This window comes from Taudactylus pleione, unplaced genomic scaffold (genome assembly GCF_031769625.1).
Source record: "Taudactylus pleione unplaced genomic scaffold, aTauple2 ptg000092l, whole genome shotgun sequence".
In the NCBI taxonomy this organism is placed as follows: Eukaryota; Metazoa; Chordata; class Amphibia; order Anura; family Myobatrachidae; genus Taudactylus; species Taudactylus pleione.
This window is the reverse complement of record NW_028284494.1, coordinates 729,518-751,480: the sequence shown is the minus strand read 5'-3', so window position 1 is coordinate 751,480 and position 21,963 is coordinate 729,518. Positions and strand designations below refer to the sequence as shown.

General features: G+C 41.1%; 1 protein-coding gene across 1 annotated transcript in view; it reads left to right on the top strand.

The window, feature by feature from the left end:
* The window catches only part of ZSWIM6 (zinc finger SWIM-type containing 6), a 97,048-nt gene extending 85,726 nt beyond the window's left edge, over positions 1-11,322 (top strand). The window contains exons 9-14 of the mRNA XM_088469382.1: positions 1,223-1,483; positions 2,624-2,759; positions 4,101-4,258; positions 5,602-5,765; positions 7,334-7,415; positions 8,562-11,322. Of these exons, the coding sequence (XP_088325508.1) occupies positions 1,223-1,483; positions 2,624-2,759; positions 4,101-4,258; positions 5,602-5,765; positions 7,334-7,415; positions 8,562-9,424 (1,664 nt within the window). The 3' untranslated portion in view covers positions 9,425-11,322. The remainder of the gene's footprint in view (positions 1-1,222; positions 1,484-2,623; positions 2,760-4,100; positions 4,259-5,601; positions 5,766-7,333; positions 7,416-8,561) is intronic.
* Positions 11,323-21,963: the final 10,641 nt, after the last annotated feature.

Sequence of the window (21,963 nt, the reverse complement as noted above, 5' to 3'; positions counted from 1 at the left end):
AGTTGATGTACTATATGAGGATCAGGTAACTGCAGGCTGTGATGTACTATATGAGGATCTGCTAGCTGTGATGTACTATGAGGATCAGGTAACTGCAGGCTGTGATGTACTATCAGGATCAGGTAACTGCAGGCTGTGATGTACTATATGAGGATCTGCTAGCTGTGATGTACTATCAGGATCAGGTAACTGCAGGCTGTGATGTACTATATGAGGATCAGCTAGCTAAGAGCAGTGATGTACTATATAAGAATCGGGATGTAGTTATGTGAGGTCACAATCTCGACAGCCAAATGCCGGCTGGGGACTTATGGTAGGCGTCGAAATACCGACACCTATCATAAACCGTATGCCGGAATCCAGGACGACTCTTGTCCGAACGAGGTAAGTCCGGGACGCCTGTCTCGTTAGCCGTTGGGGGGATGGCGGTTAGGGTTAGGCACCCCTAAGGGGGGGGTGAGGTAGGCACCCACAGGGAGAGGTTAGGGCTTAGGCACCCCACCGGGAGGGTTAGGGTTAGGCACTAAGGGGGAGGATAGGGTTAGGCACCACTAAGGCAGGGTTAGTGGTTCGGGAACATGGGAGGTTAGCATACTTACCTGCCTGTGTTGGCATTTTCATCCTGTCGGGCAGCCGCTGTCGGGATTTGAGCTGCTGGCATTTCAATCCTATTCCTGTGGATCATACAGTAATTCTCAAGGCTACAGTGCAAAAATACCTTTACTGCAAAATATAATTTTATAAGTATATTACATGCACACATTGAACACTACAGCCCAATAGTTCATGTTTTCAGATCTTTTTTTTTTTTTCTCCCCAGTAATTGGAGTGTTCATTTACATATATGCATGTCCCATTGGAGCTTTCAATATAATTTTTCTTATAGGTAAACAAATACTTTATTAACTTGTTTGTATGTTTATGGGACTGATTTAAGCAAGCAGAGCACTTGTTGGACTCCCTGTGTGACATGGGGAGAACATGCAAACTCCGTCTACATAGTGCCAGTGTCAGATTCGAACCCATGGCACCAGTATTGTGTAAACTGGAACTTATGTTATTGTAATTCCCCTGGGATACATTCATAGGTATAACATTGTGTTTTGATTTTGTGCTCTGTTTTTGGGTGGTTGCCAATGAATGTGTTTTGTAATCTGGTGATCTGGGGATTTTCCTTACACATTTCAGCCTTGGAATATATCAGTGTGTTTCCTTGTTACAGATGGCTTTGGGCATTGCAGATCTCTGGAATACCAACACCTGTCTCCCCACAAGTTCCTAGAGGATGGAGAGTCCTACTTAACGCTGGCCGTGGAGGTGGCGCTGATAGGACTGGGGCAGCAGAGGATAATGCCAGACGGCTTGTATGCACAGGAGAAGGTCTGCCGCAACGAGGAGCAGCTCATTTCTAAACTGCAGGAAATCGACCTGGATGATACGCTGGTGAAAATCTTCAGAAAACAAGCAGTCTTCCTGTTAGAGGGTGAGGAGCAAGGTTGTGCTGGGTTAGATAGGGCCCCAAGCAAAAAAAATTACCACCATCAGATGCCTTTTAATGTGTTTACATGTGTATTTATTTAGTTGTACATGCCCTCCTACACCTTTTTTTTTTATACTTGTCTTGGTTATCACAAAGGACCTTATTTTAGGCAGTTTTTGTTCTATGCATTGTTGGATACAAGTCTATCCATAGAGCAGATTGTTCTATGCATTGGATACAAGTCTATCCGCAGAGCAGTTTTTGTTCTATGCATTGGATACAAGTCTATCCGCAGAGCAGTTTTTGTTCTATGCATTGGATACAAGTCTATCCGCAGAGCAGTTTTTGTTCTATGCATTGGATACAAGTCTATCCGCAGAGCAGTTTTTGTTCTATGCATTGGATACAAGTCTATCCACAGAGCAGTTTTTGTTCTATGCATTGAATACAAGTCTATCCGCAGAGCAGTTTTTGTTCTATGCATTGGATACAAGTCTATCCATAGAGCAGATTGTTCTATGCATTGGATACAAGTCTATCCGCAGAGCAGTTTCTGTTCTATGCATTGAATACAAGTCTATCCGCAGGGCAGTTTTTGTTCTATGCATAGGCAACAGTAGTCTGTAACTCGGTCTAGATGATATAACCACCTTGGCTGAAAGCACAGAGGAAGCAAGAAAAGTAAAGTGATAAGGTTCAGGAGGAAATTTCCAAATCAATAATTAAAACCTGTTCTCCCCAAAAATCTGAGCGTTTCTTTACGTCGCCCCTGTAAGTGGTTTACGTTGAGACCAGAATGCCTATTATGGGCCTGCAGCTAGAACTGCTGCAAATCTAGATATATAGATGGATAAATGAGCAATATATAGGTTACTGTTTTAATTTTATTATTTTTTTACATTGCTTTAATTTCTTTAGTTGATTTTGGATGGGGTTGCTTTTGTTTTTACAGGAGAATTGTTGGGTTTTTTTTTTTGTCTTTACATCACCATGGATTTTTTTAAAATAGATGGTAACGATCTATTCTACCTTTTAAATTTTCTCTTCAAGCTCCTATTTAGGATTTACTACCATGTCAACCAGGCCATGATGTGAGTAGAGGCAGCACAGTGATAATGATGAATGTGTACTTTGTCTTCACAGCTGGGCCGTACAGTGGTTTGGGTGAAATCATCCATCGAGAGAGTATTCCAATGCACACATTTGCCAAGTATCTCTTCACCTCCCTCCTACCTCACGATGCTGAACTGGCATACAAGATTGCACTCCGAGCAATGAGGTATGCATCCACAAGTCTGTGATCCCGATTTGCAACCTAGTGTATTTAAAACAGGCTGTGCAGTTTTTATCACTTCTGCCAGATCCCAGGGGAAATTTAAGGATCATAGCCTGAATGAGGGGTACCTCTAGATTCATTAGGAATTCCAGGAGAGTTGACTCTGGTGGGCAGTGTGTAATCGCAAAACTGCTTCTGATTACCTCCACTAAAAAATGTTTTTGTAAATGTGACGTGATTTTCATTCAAGATTAAATTGCCATTAAATTTGGCAGAAAAAAATAAATAAAAAATAAAAAAGTGTGTGCGTGTATGTATATATATATATATATATATATATATATATATATATATATATATATATATATACACACACACACACACACGATAACAAATGGGAAAAAAATATATCCATTTGTTATTTTATATATATATATATGTGTGTACATATATATATGTGTGTGTGTGTATATATATATATATATATATATATATATATATATATATATATATATATAAAAAATTTATTTTTTTATCTAGTTTAAATTTGAGTTCTTATTTATTAACCATGCCACGATTTTAGCATATCTATGCTTGGTTCTGGTGTAACCAGCTTGTCAGTTTAGCTTGATTGTATATGGGTCACTGTTTTAAGCTGGGTACACACTTTTTTGATTGCAGGTTGATCGGGTAAAGCTGTCCCTATCAGCAGTACAGTCTGTCCCCAGTGTAACCCCCTGTGAGCTACGTACACACTGTGCAGACATAGGTCGAACTGATAAATATTAAACAGCACATAAGATGCGATCTCCCGATCCCGACCGTTGCAGGAGCGTTAAAAGCCGTTTATCGGCTAACGCTCCTGCATCGGCACGGCGTACACACCTATACAATCCAACGGCTGTTCTCTCGATATTGGATGGACGGCCCGATGATTGTATAGGTGTGTACCCAGATGGATCTTTATAGGGGGAGTTTCACAATTTGGGAATCTCCTTCATTTATTGGATTTCTTTTGCTACAGGATTGGAATTTTATTATTCAGTATAAATGTGACTGCTTAATGTGTCCTTTTTACCATGGGATATTTAATTCACAAGTCATTTGTAATGTGGAAATGATGCAGCAAGACATTTAAATGCACCACTTAAAAATGGTTGGGTAGTGATCCCGTTAAACCTGAGCAGAACCTGTTCAGATAACTGTAATAAGGTACCTTGCATTTCCCTAGTTCTGCATTAAGTTAACTCTATTCGAGTGATTCTGTATTCTGATCAGCTTTGGTTGGTTGATGCATTAGTTTTAGATTTTGGTCTTCTAGTAAAGTCATCTTGCTTTCTCTAGGTTGCTAGTGTTGGAATCCACAGCTCCCACTGGGGACATGTCCCGCCCACACCACATTGCCTCAGTAGTTCCTAACCGTTATCCCCGCTGGTTCACCCTGAGTCATATTGAGTCACAACAGTGTGAGCTAGCATCAACAATGCTGACAGCAGCCAAAGGTACAGTATGTTACCCAGCCTGATGGTTAAAAACTGTTAATAACTACCATGTGCAATAATCTTTCACTGACCCTTACCAGCCAATCAGAGATAATCTTCCTTTTACCTATTTACTACAAGTTAATTACTGATTGGTTGCTATGGGTTAATGTACTTCAATTCTACAAAAGGGAAGTGGTTTGACATTAATGCTATCAACACTCAATGTTGACATTTGTCAATGGTGCAATGCCGACACAGTTGTAATGTTTAAAGTGGTTTTAAACCGTTTTGGCAGCATAACTTTAAACCTGATGCTTTACAATCACGATTAAAGTTATAATGCCGACTCGGTTAAATGTGTTAAATAACTTCACAGCTGTATCGGCATTCTTCCAATGACATAATGCTATGAATATTACAACTGTCGACAGCATTAGTGTCAACAATATGTATGTATACCAAACTAATAAACCTTTCAAGGTAACTTCAGTTTATGGTGCACAATAAAGTTTGGTCATTTTTGTTTTTCTTTTCACAGTAACTTCTGGTCCTTTGTATGTAATTAACAAAAATTACTCAAAGAAAGTTTATTTCAATAAAAAATACTGTATCCCAGTTGGCTTTTTAGATTTTTCAAAACTTAAGTTAGAACCTTTTGCTGTGAGTTCTACCTTTTTTTTTTTTTTTTTATGCAGATACCTGAGATCTAGTTTCTATAAATGTCCCCAAGCTGCAGACACCTAGCATTTATTGCATTGTATAACTGGCTGACACTGCTAGCTGCTTTATGTACAACATCTTGAAGCATGTAGATTTTTTATTTTTTTTAATCCTTTCGATATTAATATTTTTTCCAAAATCCTTTAAGTGCGTTTTCCTAGTATGCTAGTATGCTTTTGCCACCTACTGTATTATGAATCTGTCTCTCCCCATGTGTACTCTTGTCACTAACTTTCCAGTCGCCTCTTATTTCAGGCGTGTACTATGATACATCTTTTAGCACTTTCCTCTACATCACTCTCTGCTTGAGAATAACTTGTAGCAATCTGCATGTTCCTGTAGCCTCTTGCCTGGTGGCAGCAATTACAGGAATCTTTACGTCTGTTCCGGCATCTTTTGCTTCTCCTATATGAATTTTGCTTTTCAATCTATACTTTATTTGGCGAGGTCCTCCTCACTCTCCAGAATGTTATTTTTCTAGTTAAGTGTTTGTGCATTAAAGCTTCCTTTGGTCAGCCGTGCTCAGGAGCCATATGGTTTCTTAAGTGTTTTCTTGACTGATTCCCGGGATGTGCCTGGAATGAGTAATTTCTTGTGTATTAGATGTCTTGAATTAAACAACTCTCCTCTTCCATCTGCAGGTGATGTTAGGAGACTGGAAACAGTGTTAGAATCCATCCAGAAAAACATTCACTCCTCATCGCACATATTTAAACTTGCACAAGATGCATTTAAAATAGCAACTTTAATGGACAGCTTACCAGATATAACACTGCTAAAAGTATCGTTGGAGCTGGGCCTTCAGGTTAGTAGACCAATCAATTGAAAATGTTGCACAGCAGGGTTCTGTTGCTTGTTCTTTTAAAGATCATAATATGCAAATATAACAGTTTGCAGCAGAGCGTGCTGGGTGTGTTCATTCCAAACTACACCTAGCAAGTCGATTAGCACCATGAGGTTGGGGGCATGGAGTTGGCTAGAGAAAATTTTTTTTGCATTCCTGGGCTTTACATTAGACCCCCTACAATTGGGGAGCGATAGAAAATTCGACTTACCACTTGGGGTTTCGAGGATTCCACCTCGACCTATTTGCTGGGCTGTTATGAATAGTCAATCAGCGGGCTGCAGGCGGTAACACACTGCAAACGTGATGCATTATTTGTAGTGTGGCTGAATGGGCTAATCAGTCTCTCAAGTGCAATCTGACATTATATAGAGCTTTTCAGCTGTTGAGAACTTTGAAAGCATATTGGTTTGCCTGACAACCTTGCACAGTACTGTGCAGAATGTGCATCGACAAGCCAATGAATATGCCTGTGCACTGTGGATGGAGTAGATGTATAGGTTAAACTTAATATTGATTCCCCATAATGGTTATCTATGGGTTCCTTAATAGCATTGCCAAACAGCGTGTAAAATCAATTTCTCTATTCCCGAGTGGTAAATGGTATACATTCAAAATAGATATTCTGTATAAATTGCAAGGAGAGTCACATTTTCACTGATAAATGCAATGTACATGTATGATCATGGTATAAGCTCTTAGCTGTACTGCGGGAGTATTACAAGGAACTGATCCGTGCATTCTTCATCCCTGGGAGCACCCAGCATACAGCACTGTTCATGGGGGACGTTTCCAGCTTGAAAATGTATATTAGACTTTTTTTCTTTATTTCCCCTGTAGAATGCTCATTTATTAATAAAATAGCAAAATGTCATAGTCCAAATACCTAAGCATTGTGACAGTAGGCGCACTGCTTCGTCAGCGCAGAATAGGAATTTTTGATATATGTGTAGGCACTGCCCCTCCAAAACAATTACCAGAATTTGGGACATTTTCAAGATATAGATTGGTACAACCTCCTATTCAGAGCATCTGTGAATGCTGAAACAGATGCAGATGTGTTATCAGACCATGCCTTGGGCTGTATCAAAGACCGTTCCACTTACAAAGCTATTAAAGCACAGTAGTGTCTCTGGATTATCTTACTATTGACTCTTTATATTATGAATTGATTACCAGCATTAAAGAGTGTGCAAATTTGCACTATACCATAGCAACCAATCACATTTGCTTTCCTTGCCATATTTGCATATCTCATAGTAATTGATCACTGTAGCAATTGTCATTTATGTAAATAGTCCTTTTTGTCAGTCTTTAAAATAATTCTGCGTAGCTGGATGTTGTCCATTCTGGTTTTGCAAATTTTAAAGTCGATTACCTATGAAGTTATTGTGGTATCAGTTTGTGATGGGAATGTGCAGTTATCATAGAATTTTTTTTTTTTCAATTTAAAATATAATGACAAACGTTGGGTTTGAACAAAGGCCTTTTGTCAATTGTATTTTCACTGCCAGTTGTGTGTGTTTTAGGTAATGCGTATGACCTTATCCACTTTAAACTGGCGTCGTCGGGAAATGGTCCGATGGCTGGTAACATGTGCGACTGAAGTAGGTATGTATCTGAAGGGTTTACTTGAGTCTGGTGTGTTGTATGTGTAGTGAGATTCTCACATATTAGTTGGTTTTCTATATTTAAAAGGTGTCTTCTATTCCTACCAAATGCATTGTTTTAGCTTAGATCTTGGTGGCATTGTGATTCCATTTTCTGGGGATGACTCAAACGTCAGCTTTATCTATTACAGTGGCTTTTAAACTGCAAGGAGGGAATTCAGTTGCTGGCCCAGTGCGGCTGGACATCACCGCAATGCCAGGCAGTACAGATATTGGCCATTTACAGTAAAGTTGGCATTGCAAGTTTTCTTGCACACCTCTATGGGGGAGTGAGTAAACTAAGCTTGCGCTGTACATGGACTTGATTTACTATTCCAGCATGGTAAATTGCATGCATCATGCGGAGTTCAACCCCCTTCCCCAAACCCTAAAGTACCCCCATCAGATAAGGTATTCATGAGTTCCATCAATGGAAAGAGGTGTGATAATTACTGACTCGACCGAGAACATGACCTGTTTGGGGGGTACTTGAGGATTGGAGTTGAGAACCACTGTTTTCCTGTATGGAACAAAGCAGGTTGTCATACCCAATGATTATATACATTCTCTAAATATCAATGTCTTTAGTGCTTAGTTAAAGGTGCTGTAGTGAATGTACAATCTTGCATAGTCCAACAGTGAACATCAAACTACAGGAAAAGTGTCCAGTAATACCTATATAAACACTTATACTAATTTCTCATGGAAAATTCGGTATGAAGGATTTACCATGATGATGAAATACAATATTTATTAAATTACCTAAATGACCCGATGGAGACAATTGGTTTGCAGGATGCAGCAACATAGAGGTTGATGTATCATGAAGTGGAGAAGTTGTCCATAGCAACCAATCAGCTTTGAGGTAGCATTTATCAAGCACATTCTATAAAAACATAGCTACAAACTGATGGGTTGCTTTACGCAACGTCTCCACTTGTATCACTGATTAACCCCTCAGTCTGTTAATTAGGATCTCAGTGAGGTCACTGGTTCCTCTTGAATACTCTGCATCCTCACAATGATTGGTTCAGCTTGCACAGTGTTTGTAGATGACCAGCCCCACCATAAAATGCGATACGAATGTAACAAATGTTTCTGTCTGCAGGAGTTTATGCACTGGACAGCATCATGCAGAGCTGGTTCACACTCTTCACTCCGACAGAGGCCACTAGCATTGTTGCTACAACAGTGATGTCCAACAGCACCATTGTCCGTTTGCATCTAGACTGTCACCAACAGGAAAAGCTGGCTGGTAGTGCTAGGACGCTTGCGCTTCAGTGTGCCATGAAGGACCCCCAAAACTGTGCCCTGTCAGCACTTACTTTATGTGAAAAGGATCACATAGCTTTTGAGACTGCTTACCAAATTGTCCTGGATGCTGCTACGACAGGCATGAGCTACACACAGCTTTTTACGATAGCACGGTACATGGAGCACCGTGGTTACCCCATGAGGGCATACAAACTGGCCACCTTGGCCATGACGCATCTTAACCTGAGTTACAACCAGGATACACACCCTGCCATTAATGACGTTTTGTGGGCATGTGCGCTCAGCCACTCTCTTGGGAAGAATGAACTAGCAGCAATTATACCTCTTGTGGTCACAAGTGTCAAATGCGCAACAGTACTTTCAGACATTCTGCGAAGGTGCACTCTGACCACTCCTGGGATGGTGGGACTTCACGGACGGAGGAACTCTGGCAAGCTCATGTCACTGGACAAATCCCCTTTGAGACAGCTCTTGGATGCCACAATTGGGGCCTACATAAACACAACGCATTCACGGCTCACACACATCAGCCCTCGACACTACAGTGAGTTTATAGAGTTTCTTAGCAAGGCCCGAGAGACCTTCTTAATGGCTCACGATGGACACATTCAGTTTACACAGTTCATTGACAACCTAAAACAGATCTACAAAGGGAAAAAGAAACTGATGATGCTGGTCCGTGAGCGGTTTGGTTGACCATGTGTGAATGGGGGTGGGGGAGGGCGGGAGGTTTGTTTTTACTTGAGCCTGCCTTTTTATCCTTTTTAACTTAAGAAAAAAAAGTCAAAACACAAAAAAAAAGAGCCACACCGGTATTATGTGTATAGTTAAAATTGAGTTTGCAAACTAAATTGTCATGTTGTGAAAGTTTGTGTTTTTTTTTGTTTTGTTTTTTTTTTCTTTGTTTTTATTTTCATTTTTGTTCATTTATCTGTGTATGAGAGAGAGGTTTAAGGTTTGGTTTACACTGAGTATATGTTGTCGAGTGGCAAAAGCCCACATAGCTTCTCCTGTTTCTGTATTCATTCACAGCCTCAAAGAAAAACGCGAATGGCTTTAAAAGAAATTCAAAAAATCTTGAAAAAGGAAAATACCAAACTAAAAAAAAAAAAAAAAATCCTTAAACCCTTCATCCCGCGACAAGTACCTCGAATGGATCCAGCTTTACTCCTCCGTATATCATCATTCTTACATTTCAACATACTCCTCCACACCACAGAACCCCAAAAATAAGAATACTTGTAGTTACAAAAAGCAATTAAGGCTGACTTTAACGTGGCTTTGCAGCGCAGTTCATCATAAAGCATGGCACCACAAGCATGTGGAAACTTAGCGACTGTCAACATACATTCTCAGGGATTATCAAGATAAAAAGAATGAGAGCATTTATTGTACTGTATATATATTATAGTATATGTCTGAATATTGAAAACAAAGTATAACATTAACTAATTTATAAAAAAAAAATATTCTATGTAATGCAAAATACTTGAAGCTGCAGTAGCTTGGTTTTAAACAAACTAAAACACTTAAGAGGAAAACATATCAAAAGTGTGATGTGCGCCTCGCTTCAGTGTTGGCTTGGGTGGTGATCATAACATGCTGGGCATCTATGTAAAGCCACCTTGATTCACTGCATGGCTGGGCTAATTCTGGTTGGAAAACCCCATTTTTATTTTTATTTTATTTAATCTGTTTTTTTTTTCCTTCGTACTTTTTAGCCTTTATTTTGTAAGCCGGTAGGAATATTTTACCTTTTAATATGCACACATCTGGCATGTTCTTTTAAAAAATAAAAAGACATTGTATACAGCCAGAGCCGCAAGCCTTAGCATTAAGAATATAATATGCCACAAAATAGGGGTTTGGAGCCTCAGACCAGACAGATCTTCCAAGACACTCATTCAACACAATAACGCATTTTTAAAAATAGGTTTTCATCCATGACGCCTTGGCAGCAAGCTAACAATAAGCTAACCTGTTGTGCACAAATAACATTATATATATTTCTGCATAGGTATTTTGACTTTGTGCAGGACAGAAAGTTGTGTAGGTATGACTGTTCAAACTTTAATTTTTATTTTGTTTTTTAGATCTTTTTTTTTTTCCTTCCTCTAGATTAACTCAAAAACAAAACAGCCTTCTATCTTGCCTTGTCTTAATGCTTTAAAATAACCAAACTGGAGATCTAACTACCAAACTGTTCATTATATAATTAAATACCAAGTTATTGGTTACAATATTGTGTCTTTAATTTTAGCTGAATGGTTCTGTATCCTTGTGCTTTCTAAAGCCGTTTTTGTTTTTTTGTTTTTGGTGCAAAAGTCTAGTGTCTCGTTCCCTTCATTAGAGAACATGCTTTAGGTATGTTTGTAAGTATTTTTGTTTAGAAAAGAGAACTTTCATGCTCTTCATTTTATTTATTATACTAGGTAAAAGGTTGTACTTCATCACCCCATGTAAACATGCTCATGAAGTTGAAAGTAATTCAGATTTGATACACTGATATCAATTTATTTATGTAACTAAATCACTGTTTTATAAACTTGTTAATGATCAATTTTTTTGTTTTGATTAAAATTAGTTTTTTGAAAGTTGATTTCGGTGGTCTTTCTGGTTGCCTTGGGACTGTTCATTTATCTTAAAGGCACTCTAACCTCACTGTATTGTATGTATTCTATACTTTATACAATATATATTCTATATGGGTGTATAATTTCTCCCCTTTGGGAGAAAGCTGTTTTTACGAAGAAAGATCTACAGAAGAATTTACCCAGGACGTACTATAGGACAGCAACACTGGTATTCTAGACCATTTGTGTCGGTAACACCTTTATAAAAGCTTGGCGTAGTGCTGCAAAATGTATGTTTTACATATATAGCTCTAGCTACAGTGGGTTAATATTTACTTATGTAGTGCCAGAACATTCCACAACTCTATAAAATTGGGAACAAATATGGTAATAAAATAAGAGTGGGTATTAACAGAGTGGTAAAAGTAGGGTTAGTGCATCTTAAGGATATAAATATTAATGGTAAAGTTACAAGAGCTAATGGCTCATCCAGTTACTTCCTCAATGAATACTTTATTGTATGTAGTGTTCATAACTTCTTACACTTGTATTTATGTGTTTTTAATGATTTGATGTTGACAATTCTAGTAACATTACCGTATATTATAGATGTTCCCCTGTAGTGCACACTTCTGGTAGGTTGCTATGGCTAACATCCTTTTGCAATAAATTTCAGACGTTTGCTTCCACTTTCTAAACTTACTAATCTTCACTGATTCTTTATGCATTTTCCCCATTGTGTACTAAAGCCATGGCTGAAAAGCAGAGAACGAAGACGTGTCTATTTTAAAAGTTGTTTTCTTTGTCCTTAGATGCACCTTAATACTGCTTTGTTTGTTTTTGTTTTTTTCATTTAAAACTGGTTAGAATGCGATGAAAGCAGTGAAAATAGTCTGCTTCGTAGAACATGGCTGAAAAGCATGGAAAAGTCCTGTTGCTAAGTAAATAGCATCTTCCAGAATCACATCTCAGAATCGTTAATGGTAATACAATTGAATACAAGAAGGCGCTCCGTAAGTATGTAGCTTTGGTCCTCACTATGTGGCCCACCTTGGCAATTATTATGGCTCCTAAGATACAGTATATATTTGCCTCGTGCAATGTTGAATCCATGAGTAATCTGACTGTACAATCTCCTCATATTGCTGTCTAAACACTGAAGATACGTGAGGCTGGCAACCCACAATCCCATGCTCAGATGGTGTGCTCATTTCTAGTCCAAGCAGCATATGAGTGTGCATAACGGCAGCAGGAGCCTGTCACAGCAATGGATAGAGAGAGGGGGGGCAATGTTTTTATGTATAGTACAGTATTATTGAATTATATAATGACACAGTATGCTCCTAATTCATTTGGGACGAGGCCCACTTGAACTAGTTAGTATCGATTAGTGGTTGTTGACATAATTCTACTGATTACCACTGGTCTGTAGTGTACTGTGCTACCTAGAGGTATTAAGACATGCACTTATAACACTCTTATTTAATGTGTGCTGATTTTCAACACTTGTTTGTGTGAGCCCCAATGTTCATGGATGACCGAAGCTTTTGGTCTATCGTTCTTTCTGCTTAAATAAAACCTATATTGGATGTCGCTTGTTTGCTTTTTAGAACCAGGTTAAAAAAAACTTGTAAGTGTAGTAATTTGATGTGAACTGTTAAGTACATTTGTTTTGTGTCTAACTCTAGTCCATTAATTCACTAATTACACACGCTGTGAATAGTGACAAAACATAATTTATTGGCTTTAATTTTTTTAAAAACTAACATTTTTGCATGTAGAGAGGAAAGTGTAAAAATTATTTTGCACATTAATGTGAACAGGGAGGGGGGTGCGTGGCTGCAGGAGTCTTGTTTGCAAGTGTCTGTAAGAAAGAGCACCCAGACGTATTGGGCAGCTTATCATATTTGCAGAGTCCTAGCCCTAAACATTGAGTCTCTACATTGGGGCACATTCACCTGTCTTTTATTGGTTGGTCATTAATTGGACCAACCAATGACAAAGGTACAAAAAATTGTAAAAGTTTAAGGTGACACTTTTCTTTTCTTTGCCCTGGTCGCCATCAACACTAGTTAGTCCTTTGCCTGCAATCCTTCAATATGGTGCTCCCTATCAACTGCTGCCTATCAAGCAATAATGGAAGTTGATCACTCGATAATGTGGATGTTCGATCAGTGGCTGATCCTTTTACTGCCATTTCGTAGGTAACTCAAGATAAATTGACTCTTAATTTGAAAACCTAAATATATGCACCAAATATACGGGTTCTCATCGTTTAGAATTAGGTCTGCCTAGTATATTTCTGTCTTATCTGCAATATATGTAACAGGCTGCTGCTACAGATCATGTACAAATTCTTTCTAGCACCTGCTGAGCAACTTCAATTTCTGTATTACATATTTGTATCCAACAAAATCCTGGGTTTGCCTTTAAATACTAAATATTCCACGTGACATTCATTGAATGTATTTTGGGCATCATTACAAGGAATACAAATGAACAATCCTCTCCTGTACCAATTAAAATCATGTAATACTGCACACTTGGGATATATTTACTAAAGGTAGATTTAAAATCGATCAAAAGCGATTAAAATCGATGTTGGGTTTCTGGGGCTTAATCACACAATTACTAACTGACAATTTTTGATTTTAGTTTTTTTAGTATTAGTAAATGTGTGATTTAGCTTCAGAAACACAATATCGATGTTGATCTATTTTGATTTTTAAATCGATTTAAAATCAACCTTCAGTAAATATACCCCTTAGTGTCTTGTCTGAGAGGCATAGTCCACAATAGTTGGTGCAAATTGTGGTTACTGACAGGTAGCTTCATGTGTAGTAGGTTAGAGGTCACCTGTGCTTGCTGATTGTGTTGCTGTCAGCGATTCATGCTGTAGAAGGTTCAGGCTTTCCGGTTCTATTTTCGTTGTGGTTAAAGGTATTTTTGTGGGGCAACAGTAACATAGAAATTGACGGCAGATAAGAACCACTTGGCCCATCTAGTCTGCCCCTTTTCATTTATCCTTTTGGAAACCTCAATCCAATTTGCTCCATATGTCTCTCTTAAGGGTATTCTTATGCTTATCCCAAGCGTGTTTAAATTGTTCCACCGTCTTAACTTCAACCACCTCTGATGGGAGGCTATTCCGCTTATCCACTACCCTTTCTGTGAAGTACTTTCTCCTCAAATTTCCTGAGCCTATCTCCCTCCAGTCTCAGTGCATGTCCTCGTGTTCTTGTACATCTCTTCCTTTGAAACATGCTTCCCTCCTGTACTTTGTTAAAACCCTTCATGTATTTGAACTATAGGATGAGCGGGTTCAGATTTCTGAAATCCAAGCCCCCCCGATCCGAGTCGTATCCGAGTCAGGCTCGACTTTTCCCGCCTGACTCGGATCTGAAATCGAGGCAAAACGTCATCATCCCGCCTTCCGGATCTCGCGGGTTTTGGATTCTATAAAAGGTCCCCGCGTCGGCGCCATTTCTCACTCCGGCTGTGGACAGTGAAAAGGGAGGGTGGGAGCTAGGACTGGCTGTGTTGTGCTGCTGTTGTCCATCGTTGCTGTGACCACTCAGTCCATAGGGGCTGGCTGGGCTGTGTTGTGCTGCTGTTCATAGGGGCTGGCTGGGCTGTGTTGTGCTGCTGTTGTCCATAGGGGCTGGCTGGGCTGTGTTGTGCTGCTGTTGTCCATAGGGGCTGGCTGGGCTGTGTTGTGCTGCTGTTGTCCATAGGGGCTGGCTGGGCTGTGTTGTACTGCTGTTGTCCATAGGGGCTGGCTGGGCTGTGTTGTGCAGTGTCCCATAAAGGCTGTAGTCCTAGAGGGGTGCTGTAGTGTTGTCCAGGGGGTGATCTGTGCATCAGGGGTGCACTCCAAAAAAAATTTTTTTTTTTTCCCTGTGTTTGTGAATTGTGTGCGCAGTAGCCGCACGTGCATCAACAAAGTAACGCCAAGCGTGCGCCTGTGTCTTAACTAAAGGGCCGGCTGGCTTGACCATTAAAGGGTGCTGTAACCCGCAACGTACACTCCAAACAAAATAAATTATTTTCTGTGTTTGTGAATTCTGTGCACTGTGGCTGCACGTGCATCAACAAAGGAGCAGCGCCAAGCGTGCGCCTGTGTCATAAGTAAAGGGCCGGTCGGCTGGCTTGTCCGTTAAAGGGTGCTGTAACCGCCAAAGTGCACTCCATAAAAATAAAACATTTTCTTCTGTGTTTGTGAATTGTGTGCACTGTACGTGCATCCTCAAAGCAGCAGCGCCAAGTGTGCGTCTGTCTGTTAAAGGGTGGTGTAACCCTCAAAGTGCGCTCCACAAACAATAAAAAAAATCTTTTTTTTTTCTGTCTTTGTGAAATGTGTGGGCTGTAGCTGCACGTGCATCAACAAAAGGAGCAGCGCTAAGCATGCACCTGTGTCCCATAAGTAAAGAGCTGGCTGGCTCATTTCTTAAAGGGTGGTGTAACCCACAAAGTGCACTAGTCTCCAACAAAAATAAATTATTTTCTGTGTTTGTGTGCGCCTTAGCTGTACATATATATCAATATAACATAAATGGAGGACCAAACTCTCTCTGTAAATAAAATAGGGAAAGATCAAGAACCACTTCCTCCTAGGGCTGAAGCTGTTGCCACTAGTCATGACATAGACGATAACATGCCATCACGTCGTCTGCCAAGGCCGATGCCCAATGTCATAGTAGAGGGCATATACAATCCCAAATGACAAAGTTCAGGAAAATGACCTTAAGAAAACATTTAAATCATCTGAGGAGAAACGTAAACTTGCCAATATGCCATTTACGACACGGAGTGGCAAGGAACGGCTAAGGTCTTTCCCTATGTTCATGACTAGTGGTTCAGCTTCACATGACGATGGAAGCCCTCCTCCCGCTACAAAAATCGAACGAGTTAAGCTGGCAAAAGCACAGCGAAGAACTGTGCGTTCTAAGAAGATATCACAAATCCTCAAGGAGAGTCCAAGTGTGGTGGTGGTTGCGATGCCTGACCTTCCCAGCACTGGACGGGAAGAGGTGGCTCTTTCGACCATTTGCATGCCCCCTGCAAGTGCTGAAAGGAGCACCCACAGTCCACTTGCTGATATGCAAATTGAAGATGTCACTGTTGAAGTACAACAGGATGAGGATACTGGTGTAGCTGGGACTGAGGAGGAAGTTGACGAGGAGGATTCTGATGGTGGTGTGGTTTGTTTAAATCAGGCTCCGGGGGAGACAGTTGTTGTCCGTGGGATGAAAAAGCCCATCACGGTCATGCCTGGGCAGAAGACCAAACATTCCACCTCCTTGGTCTGGCAATATTTATATCCAAATGCGAACAACAACTGTCTTGCCATATGTACAATATGTAAAGGTGAAATAAGTAGTGGTAGGGACGTTAACCACCTAGGAACATCCTCCCCTATACGTCACCTGCAGCGCGTTCATAAAAAGTTACTGTCAAGTTCAGAAACTTTGGCTAAGACCGTAAGCAGTCCAGGGACACCTAAATCCCTTTGTCCTGTTGTATCCAAGCGCCTACAAACCACACAGTCTACTCCCTCCTCGTCAATTTCCTCCTTAGGATCGGAAGTAGTCCTGCAGGCCATGTCACTGGCCTGACTGACTCTCCTATCTGGGATTCCTTCAGAGGATCCTGCATTGCTACGCCTACTGCTGCTGCTGAGTCATTCATCATCCCAGAAAGAAAGTAGGAACACCACTACTTTTACTAAACAATTGACCCTCCAACAGTCCTTAGCGAGGAGGATGAAGTATGACAGCAGTCATCCTGAAGCAAAACGTATAACTGAGGCCTTGATTGCTATGTTGGTGTTAGACGTGCGTCAGGTATCCGCCATTAGTGCAGTGGGATTTAGACATTTGATGGAGGTAGTGTGTCCCCGGTTCCAAATCCCATCTAGATTCCACTTCACTAGGCAGGCGATACCGAGACTGTACAGAAACGTCAGAAAAAGTGTCCTGCTTAATGCGGTTGTACCCAATGTCCACTTAACCATGGACATGTGGACAAGTGGAACAGGGCAGACTAAGGACTATATGACGGTGACAGCCCACTGGGTAGTAGTATCACCTTACGCAGCAACAACAGCAGCGTCACCAGTAGCAGCATCTCAGAAATGCAAGCTCGTTCCAAGGCAGGCTACGCTGTGTATCACCGGTTTCAGTAAGAGGCACACTGCCGACAACCTCTTAGAGAAGCTGAGGGAAATCATCGCCCAGTGGCTTACCCCACTTAGACTCTCCTGGGGATTTGTGATATCTGACAATGCCACCGATATTGTGCGAGCATTCCATCTGGGCAAATTCCAGCATGTCCCATGTTTTGCTCACACAATAAATTTGGTGGTGCAGAATTTTCTCAAAAGCGACACGGGAGTGCAGGAAACTCTTTTGGTGGCCCGAAAAATTTCTGTCCACTTTCGCCATTCAGAGACTGCGTGCTGAAGACTGGAGCACCAGCAAACACTCTTGAACCTGCCCCGCCATCACCTGAAGCAAGAGGTTGTGACGCGGTGGAACTCAACCCTCTATATGCTTCAGAGGATGGAGGAGCAGCAAAAGGCCATTCAAGCCTATACATCCACCTATGACATAGGCAAAGGAGGGGGTATGCACCTGACTCAAGCACAGTGGAGAATGATTTCCGTGTTGTGCAAGGTTCTCCAGCCCTTCGAACTTGCCACACGTGAAGTCAGTTCGGACACTGCCAGCTTGAGTCAGGTCATTCCCCTCATCAGGCTTTTGCAGAAGCAGCTGGAGAAAGTGAAGGAGGAGCTGAGACGGAGCGATTCCACTCGGCATGTGGGACTTGTGGATGAAGCCCTTCATTCGCTTTGCCAGGATTCCAGGGTGGTCAATCTGTTGAAATCAGACCACTACATTTTGGCCACCGTGCTCGTTCCTAGGTTTAAAGCCTATGTGGTGTCTCTTTCCGGCTGACACAAGCCTGCAGAGGTGCAAAGACCTTCTGGTGAAAACACTGTCAGCTGAAGCGGAACGTGACAAGTCAACAGCTCCTTCTTCATTTTCTCCCGCAACTGGTGCTGCCAGGAAACAACTTGGGTATCCCAAGCAACCTGCTGGTGGTGATGCAGGACAGGCAGGACCAAGTTTGGACATCTGGTCCGGACTGAAGGACCCGGCAACAATTTCTGACATGTCTACTGTCACTGCATATGATACTGTCACCATTGACAGAATGGTGGAGGATTACATCAGTGACAGCATCCAAGTAGGCATGTCATACAGTCCGTACCTGTACTGCCAGGAAAATGAGGCAATTTGGAGGCCCCTGTACAAACTGGCTCTATTTTACCCGAGTTACCCCACCTCCAGTGTGTACTCCGAAAGAGTGTTTAGTGCAGCCGGGAACCTTGTCAGCGAAAGGCGTAGGAGGTTGCTTCCACAAAATGTGGAGAAGATGATGTTCATAAAAATGAATTATCAACTTTACCAGGGAGACCAGCCTCCAGAACGTACAGAGGGACCTGTGGTGGTGGATTCCAGCGGGGACGAATTAATACTCTGTGAGGATGAGGATGTACACAACACTGAAGAGGGTGAAGAATCGGATGAGGACGACACCTTGCCTCTGTAAAGCCAGTTTGTGCAGGGACAGATTAATTGCCAGCTTGTTTTGTGGGGGCCCAAACGAACCAATCATTTCAGCCACAGTCATGTGGCAGACCCTGGCGCTGAAATGATTGGTTTGTTAAAGTGTGCATGTACTGTTTATACAAAATAAGGGTGGGTGGGAGGGCCCAAAGACAATTCTATCTTGCACCTCTTTTTTTTTTCTTTGCATTATGTACTGTTTGGGGCCTAGTTTTTCAAACTGCCATCCTGTCTGCCACTGCAGTGCCACTCCTAGATGGGCCACGTGTTTGCGCCGTCCACTCGTGTCGCTTAGCATAGTCATCCAGCTACCTTGGTGCAACCTTTTGGACATAAAAACACTATTTTGAGGTGTTCAGAATAGACTGGAAATGAGTGGAAATTAAGGTAATTGAGGTTAATAATAGCATAGGAGCTGAAAAAAAACACAAATTCTGTGATTTTAGCTGTTTTTATGCTTTTTTTAAAAAAAAAAATACAGATACAAAACAATGGAAGGGTGGTTTTGGCAAAACCAATCCAGATCCAAATCAAAAACACGAAAAAGTGGCCGGTGCACACCCCTAATTTGAACATTTCTATCATGTCCCCTCTTTCCCTTCTCTGTTCCAAACTATACATATTAAGATTTTTTAGTCTTTCTGGGTCAGTTCTATGCTGTAGGCAATGCACCATTTTTGTTGCCCCCCTTTGTACTGTCTCCAGTGTGTCTTTATCCTGGAGATATGGCCTACAGAACTGTACACAGTATTCTAGATGAAGGCCGTACCAAGGTCCTATACAGTGGCATTATCACTTCTTTCTGCTACTGATTCCTCTCCCTGTGCAACCAAGCATCTGACTTGCCTTCCTCATTGCTTTGGTTCATTGCTTGCTGCCTTCAAGTCATCTGAAATGGTGACTCCTAAATCGTGTTCCTCCTCTGCCCTTGATACTATATTCAGCCTTTAGGTTATTGAGACCCAAGTGCATGATTTTGCATTTTTTACATTAAACTGTAGTTGCTATGTTCTTGCCCATTCCCCTAGTCTATCCAGATCCTCAGTCATGTTGTTTTACCCCTCCTGGTGTGTTTATGCTGTTGCATACTTTTGTGTCATCTGCAAAAAAGGCATACTTTCCCTTCAATACCATTTGCATTATCACCAACATAGATATTAAAAAGCATCGGCCCAAGTACAGATCCCTGCGGTACTCCACTGGTAACCTTTCCCTCCCGTGAATACTCTCCATTTACTACAACTCTGTTTCCTATCCTGCAACCAAGATTTTAACCATTCAACAGTGTAGATTGTTTGGTCTCGTGTGGGTTCTGTAAGGTTAATTCAGTGGTGGTTCCATATCTCAATGGTGATCTTGTTCTTGTAAGGCTTGTTCTTTATGGGTGGCAAGACTGCGCTTTAAACTTGTAAATAGCCCTTAACTGCATTACGGTTTGTAACTCTTCTATTGTGTTTTAAGCACTTTCACCTTGCTCATCTTTATTTTTGGGGTGTATGCAGCAAAAGTCTATTAGGGAGATTTAGCAAACCTTTTAAAAGAGGACGCGTGGAAGTGTTGTCCATAGAAACCAATCAGATTGTACAGGTGTGTCCTCATACACCTCGCGTCAATACACCATGCACCGTGACATGCCCAGCGTGACTAAGCTGCTCTGAGAGGTGTAGTGTATTGGCTTTTACAATTTTGCATCTCACTGGCATCGCTGACACAGCAAAAGAGCAATAACCGTGCACTACTGACGCTGGTCTGTGACTTTAACCGCACAAGAGATAGTATTAAACACGTACAAAGTCACAGATGAAGACAACGGAACTTAGCATGAGAAACCGCTGCGGCCGCTACATTGTAGCACTTCATATGCAGTTTTAAGGGGCCTATCCATTAGCAGATAAATTTGAACGATGAACGATATATCGTTCAGTTGTTCAATTTATCTGTCATGAATAGGCCCTGAACGATGACCGATGCGCACTCCCGCCGCCGACAAATTGTCTTTCGTCTCTCTAACATGTTGGTCAATTATCTCTGACAGATATTAGAAATATCTGTCAGTTTATGGGGTCTATGTACTAAGCAGTGATAAGTGACAGAGTGAAAAGTGATAAGTGCCAGCCAATCAGCTCCCAACTGTAATTTTTCAAAGCCAGCCTGTGAGATGACAGTTGGAAGCTGATTGGCTGGCACTTATCACTTTTCACTCTGTCACTTATCACTGCTTCGTCATTTACCGCTTATAGGGGTCTATGTACTAACGATATTTTTTATGAAAATTAATAGAAACATTAAAAAAAAAATCCACTCCAGATACCTGTCGCCAAAGCCCCAGGAATTTTCAAGGGATAAATCTTGTCTTTCATCGTAGAGAAAGATCTGCTAATGGATAGGCCCTATTAGACTCATTCACACAAATGTACAAAGTTCGCACATCGGATTGATCAGTCATTTTGTCACTTTATTTTTATGTGAATAAAATTCACATTTTCAGCGAGACACTCTTGGCGTAGTCTCCCTGGACCTGGTGCGCTAAGAGGGGCTGTTTGACTTGACTGAAGCCACATTGCATAAGGGCACATCTGTAGCGATCATCGCTCAATACATTCTTTAAAATAACTAGAAATCTGATCCCCTCCTCTGTCCTCTTTATAAATCTCCTCCTATATCCCTTTGTGTTTATAGGTTATTTTTGATGATGGCTATGATAGAGAAGCTCTTTTGGGTGGTTTAAGCATACAAATGAATATAGTTAGCAGTAAATGTCCTAACCCATTTTAATGAGTCAGTTTTTTTTGCCATTGCACCAGCTGCTCTCTGTCATAGGGATGTGTGAAGACCACTAACTCCTCCCTACGAGATCTTACGGAAGACTGCAAACACATCTGTACTGTTGTCTTCATGAGTCTGTGCCAGCGCCCCTGTCTGGCAGTGTATTACATGACTTTGTCCTACATCTCATACTATTTGCAGTCTACACTTAAATGGGTGATATAATCAATTGGCCTGGCCTGTATTTTCACCGCTATGCAGATGG